At 50.0% G+C, this 6,399-nt stretch overlaps 1 protein-coding gene across 1 annotated transcript in view; it reads right to left on the reverse strand.

The window, feature by feature from the left end:
- The window catches only part of Ror2 (receptor tyrosine kinase like orphan receptor 2), a 176,428-nt gene extending 170,950 nt beyond the window's left edge, over window positions 1-5,478 (reverse strand). The window contains exon 1 of the mRNA XM_021180555.2: window positions 5,128-5,478. Within this exon, the coding sequence (XP_021036214.2) occupies window positions 5,128-5,224 (97 nt within the window). The 5' untranslated portion in view covers window positions 5,225-5,478. The remainder of the gene's footprint in view (window positions 1-5,127) is intronic.
- Between the last annotated feature and the right edge of the window lie 921 nt (window positions 5,479-6,399).

A 6,399-nucleotide genomic window follows, 5' to 3' on the forward strand; every position in this document is an offset into this window, starting at 1 on the left:
ATGTAGATCAGGCTGGCCCAGAACTCACAGAGCCCCACCTGCCTCTGCCTCACTGGTGCTGGGCTTACAGGCATGCACCTGGCTTTAGCATTACAGTCTGAATGCGTAGGTGCTTCAATGTGTTCTGAAAGGCAAAGCATGCAAAGGGTTCAGGAATAAACTGAGGGGGCTGGAGAGATGGCTCAGCAGTTAAGAGCCCTGACTGTTCTTCTAGAAGTCTTGAGTTCAATTCCCAGCAACCATATGGTGACTCACAACCATCTGTAATGGCATCTGATTCCCTTTTGCAGTGTGTGTGAAGACATAGCATATATGCATGCGTGTGTGTGTGTGTGTGCGCGCGCACACACACATACACACACAAAGAATAAACTGAGAACAGAAGAAAAGTCTCTGAACACAATACAGACTGAAAGGTTTACCTACAAGATCAGAACAAAACAGGACTGTCTGCTTTGGACACATGTTCAGCGTGATGGCAGAAGTTCAAGACAGAGCAATTAAACTGTCTTAGATTAGAAAATAACTAAGTAAATGAGGATAAATGTCTGTTGTGCAGCTATCCAATATGATCTTATACAGAGGCTAAGATCCACAAAGTACTATCTGAACAAATAAACTCTGCAAACTCATAGGGGAAAAAATCAGTTTGTACAAGCTAACTTCTACAAACAACATACATAATACACAGAGAGAGAGAGAGAGAATACTTAGGCATCATTAATTGTGGCAGCAAAAGACTCAAAAGACTGCAGACTCTAAAAGGTTGACGAACTTCATGAAAGATGTAAATCCATCTATGTTTATAGACTAAAGACAATACTGTAAAGAAACTAAAACTACTAAACACAATCCACAGACTCAATGCAATTGCTCACCAAATCCCAGAAGGCCCTATGTGGCTACGGACACCTGCCAGGAGACCAGTGAGGCAAAGGAAATAAGTGTAATTTTTTATATTTTAAATAATTTTAACTTAAATAGTCACATGTGCCTGGCAGCTCCTATACTCCACAGCATAAATGTTACGATGAGTTCAAGCCAAAATGTTTCTGTAATTTAACTGTACATCCTGTTAGCTGCCCTTCCAGGAGGGTTTGGAAGCCATTACGCTGGGTGCATTGGTGATGGGGGGACCCCTCCCCCACTCTCAGAGGTTCAGGGCAGCAGCCACATTCTCCCCTGATAACATCTCAGAAGTGGCAGAGAGCTTACTGAAGCTCATTCCAACACAATTAAACACACACACACTTCCCATTGGGGCTTAAGACCTTCTAGAGGCCAAGCTACTTAGTCGAATTAGGCTCAACTTTTTTTCTGTAATTATTTCCTTCCCTTTGGCTTTTTTGATGGGAGCGGGGGCAGGGAGGTGATATCAGAATTAGAACTTAAAGGAAACGTACCCCAGAAAACTCATCAGCGATGCTTAACCAAACCAAAACCAATCCCATTTTGAAAAGTGTTATGAAAATCTCCACCATGGTCCAACCAACCGCTCCTCGGCTACTCTGTCAATATGACTTCAAACAGATTACACCCGAGACAGTTTTTATGAGCACTGTACATGTAAGCAGAGCTGTTCCACCCTGGGTTCCAACTTGGCAAGCTCCTCAAACCAAACCAAATAAATACATGCTTGGTGAAGAAGGCCTTCAACAGCCCGAGTCAGCTCCCGCCATAGCTCCTGGGCTGCAGTCCCCTTAATTGCTTTGCTTTGGTTTTTTTTTTTTTTTAAACTCCAAAACTGGAGAGGTTACACCACCCAGTCAGCACCTCACTGTCACCAGGGGATGGTACGAATGGAATGGCACAAATCCAAGACTCCAAAGCCATAGTGACCAAATGGGTCCCTTTTACCCAACAGCCTTTTATACAAATTGACTAGTAACCACACACACCCAAGAAAAACACAATCCTGGCTCTGCTTGGAAATCCTGTGTGTTTGCCATTGGGGAAATAGGGTCCCATATAAGTAGTCACTGGGGTTCCCCAAGGAGGAAACAGCCTAATGGCTTACAAAGAGTAGTCCCAGCCAGGAGACCCACTTAGGAATGAGCCAGCCCAGGGAATCTCGAGTGGGGTCTAGCAAAGCAAATCCAGTGGTCACAACTGGGTAGTAAGGAGATCACTGTTTCCTCTCCAGGTCTCCAAACAACCAGCAGATAGATGCCAGGAGATCTATGTCACCTTAGGGGACACTCCATGAACCTTCCGGTAGCATAACGTTTAGTAGTAGCGTGCTTCATAATGACTCCTTCCCTTCCTGGCCATCGCCACAACTCACTCTAAAGAAGAGTTGAAATACCTCCGAGAAGGATTCTCCTCCCCGACTAGTCAAAGAAGCCACTTCTAACTCCTGAGTATTCATCCCATTCTCTTTAGAAGATGCTTAAAAAAAAAAAAAAGCCTGCATAAAGTGTAGCTTCTGCCAAGCTTATAAGTTCCCCAGGCTATCTGTTTAAAGAGGCAACTAGTGAGAGACTCTCTGCAAGTCACACAAACACCAATTACAGCTACGTTCCCGGTAAACAATGGGAAGAATGTTTAACAACAAGAATAGAAAAGTCACTGGGTGCTGCTTCCAGCCTTTGCAGGGGATTGCCATCAAAACTGCTCCCAGAAATGCACGTTTTTAAACCAGTGGTTTGGGTTTGGGTTTTGCATGCAAAAATACCAAGCAGAAAGCTTGTTGGCTTTCTCGATATACCAGGTTAACTAATCAAGAGCAGCCACAGGGATGGAGCCCAGCTCAGAGGGAGGGTGCCAACCTAGCTGGAGGCCCCAGGTTATGACTCTCCAGAAGAAAAACCACCTTCTGGGTTGTCTTGTTTTGTTTTAAATGGAACCTGGTTGGTCGGATCCCTTCCCTGATAATGTATGTCCCAAAGGAGTCCGTGAGGCTCGGATTTTCAGGGTGGCACTCTTCATCACTGGATGCCAGGGCTCGACTTGAAATTGTTATTAAACACTGAAAGGTTTCGAATGTGTAGCTCTTCCCTGCTTGGTACTCAACCATAATAAGAAAAACATGTTTTACTGCACACACAAAATCTTTTCTGTTTCCACAAAGTCTTTTACACAAGATGATCTCATTTCTTTTCTTCTAAGAAGACTCATTGGGTATTGTGACCACCACTCAGGGATCTGGGCCAGAGGCAATCTGGGCCCTGCAGAAATGAGAGGTGGGAGAAGGCAAAAGCCCTATCACTCCTGCCCTGCCTACCCGAGAGAACAGAGTCCCAAAGCAGGTATTTGTGTCCTTAGGGAATGGAGTCTTTCTATTAAAATATGGAATAAGAACATATATCCTTTTAAAATAATTTTTTCATGTTTTTACATCCCAAATCCTTTCAAGTATAGAACTCTCCAATTGCTGGGATTTTCTCCTTAACAACAAAAAAGATCTCAAACACCCACATGTCCTATACAGTTTCGTGTGTGTGTGTGTGTGTGTGTGTGTGTGTGTGTGTGTACACGCACGCACATGCCTGTTATCTATCGACTTGACTAGCAAACAATCCAGAAACAAGAGAAACAGTCTTTCTAGAGAGTACAGTTCCATTTCACTAGCAAAGATAAATTACCCCCACAGATGGGGTTGGGGTGCGGTGGCTTTCTTCATCAGACGCGATTATCCTTCCTACCTAAGTGAAGGCAGTCCTCAAACTGATACATTCAAAATGCAAGTAGGCTTTTCTACTCTGGTTACAAAATTGACTTTAAACAACCAAGGTTCCTGCCCCCTTACCATAGCAGATCCTGTGCCCCCACCCCAGCTACACCTCAAGACACCCCAAACCGCAAGATTTGCAAGGGCCTGTGGCAAAGGCCAAAATCCCTATGGAGGCGACCAGTTTATAGCCCCTTAGTTTCAAAAGAATTTCTTGATGGTGGAGAAGGGGGAATCCTTGCGGGGGGGGGGGCAGTTTGGTAATGACATTAATTTAAGATACAGCGCACTCTCATTCTGCACTCAGCGGTTCCTGCTTTCGGGGATAGGTGTATCAATGCAAATCAAGAGATCAGAAACGGTAAATACCATCAGCATCAGTTTAAACCCAAACGCCCTCCTGGAAGGTTGCTCAGCATTTCCTTCCTTCTTTGGACCGGACACAAGAAAGCGCCCCCACACAGCAGGACTTGGAAAAATCCCCGAGTCCTGCTGCCTGACTCTGCCCCTTAACTCTCACCTGCTTGCAGAAACACTGAGGGGCTGGGGAACACTTAAGTCCCTGTCCCAGTAGGGCGCGTCTCACGCAGCTCAGAAACTTAGGGCAAACCTCAAGAGTCCCTGACCCTCCTGGGCCCAAGGCCGTGCCTACCTTCAGCGGAGCCAACAGGGCGTAGGGATTCGAGCCTACCTACCTGACGGCCAGTAGGTGCTCTGGGGTTTGCACTGGGAGGATCATCGCCTCCTCCTCCTCCTCCTCCTCCTCCTCCTCCGGCCACCACAGTCATTTCTACCCAGGTATCCTCCAAAAACACGTCTGTGCTCCTTGACAGGGTCTCCTGAGCCCTGATCAAGCCCACACAGAATCCTCCAGAGGTGGAAGAAACGCTCGAGAAAATACTACGAGGACAGGGGGAAGGGCACTCCCCCTTCAGCCTCGCAAATCAAATCCTGGGGGCCAAGCCCCCAGCTAAGCAGGACCCACCAAACACCACTTTGGCCACCAATTTCAACAAAAGGGAAATCAAGACCTTCGATCGTTCGTCCCCCACTACCCCGGGAAAAAAGACTAACTCAGGACCGCATCTGCCCCGGAGGCAGACAAGGTTCAAGGGATGCATGTGGACTGGAACGGCGGTGACCTGGGAAGAAAGGATGGAGTCCAGGTCTTGGGTCACACAGAGCAAGTCTACCGGTGCACATCTCGACTGGGATGTACTTAAGAAAAGCTCCAGGCCGCTGCCCACCCAGGCCTCTGGAAACACTTAGTGGTCCCTAGAGCGCAGCTCATTGGAACCAGCCCCAGGCGACTGAGGGCACGGGCCCAAGCTGGCGCCGAGCGCGCGAAGCATGGCCTTGCCTGGCGCCCCTCGATCGAGAGCACCGGCGCCCGCGCGGCGGCCGAGAGAGTGGTGGAAGAGCAGGCGATGCTCGGAGGGCGCACGCAGGGTTCTTACCTGCCGTCCAGGGTGTCCAGAGCAGGAGCGCCGCAGCTGTCCAGACGGCCCGGGCGCACAGAGGCACACGGCTCGGCCGCACCCAGCCCCGAGCCATGCTGCGGGCCGTGGGTGCCGGGTCGCCTGCCGCGCGCTCGGCCTTTGGGCTTCGGGCCGGGGCGCCTTAACCCCTCCCCGCCACGCGTCCGCTTCTTCCTTCCTCGCGCTTCGCAGGCTGGTCCCCTTCGAGGGTCACTCTGGTGTCCCTCTTTTCCTGCCCCGATGCACCGATTCACTGCAGAGACTCCGGGGCTCGGGGCAAGGGCGTCCCGCCGGCCGCCGGGAAGAGCACGGGGGGTGGGGGGGCGGAACGCGGGCGGGCGCGCAGGAGGCAGGGTCCCCAGCTCGCCCGCCCCGATGGGCAGAGAGACCGGCGCCGGCGCCCTCTGCCGGAGTGACTCGAGGGCGGCGACCTGAGCGAGCGGGAAGGAGCCGGGTCCGCCCCTGCGTCCAGGGAGCCGCCTGCAGCACCCGCCCTCCCGCCAGCGCCTCTGGGACTTCGAGGCACAAAGGTGGAGCCTCCGGTTCATCTGCTCTTGCAGCACCCGAAAGTGTTGCCACCCCCGTCAGAGGCCTGGAAACTTGGGGACCTGGACCACACAAATCATTAACTAGGCGATCCTTGATGAAGCCCCACGAGGGGAATTCAGTTATCAGTTCTTCGAAAGCCTGGGCCCAAAGTGAGAGATGAGGTATGGTCTTCGAACACAGATGTTCCAGAATATAGCCGGCTGCATCCCCACGGGCATCCTGCCAAGACCCTTGGGGAGGATCAGGACCCTCCGAGAATCTAGCAAAAAAGCCAGCACACGCCCCATTAATGAGGGTAGTAGGATGGTAGCCAACCAAGGCTATGACAACAGCCAGCACACATCAGGGAAGTGAAGGCTCCTGGGGCAGAGCTTGAGCGAGGGGTCTTGGAGTATCCCAAGAACAGCCTGGAGACCAGGGCTTCGACAATGTATGTGTTAACGTGTATTTTCCTAATGAATGTTATGTGCCTTTGCACGGTAGTATCTTTCCTTTGTTCACCAACAGCCTAAACTTCTGGGAAATATCACTTCAAATATTTGAAAGGAGGAGGCTGGGAGTTTAATTCAAGGTCTTCTACATATTGGGCAAACAGTTTGATCTACATCCCCAGCCTTTGTTGTTGTTGCTTTGAGATGTGCTCATTTTTATTTTACATGCATGTGTGAGTACCTGCGTGCATGGCTGTGACCTAGATGTGTG

The sequence above is a fragment of the Mus caroli genome, chromosome 13 (genome assembly GCF_900094665.2).
Source record: "Mus caroli chromosome 13, CAROLI_EIJ_v1.1, whole genome shotgun sequence".
Taxonomy (NCBI): Eukaryota; Metazoa; Chordata; class Mammalia; order Rodentia; family Muridae; genus Mus; species Mus caroli.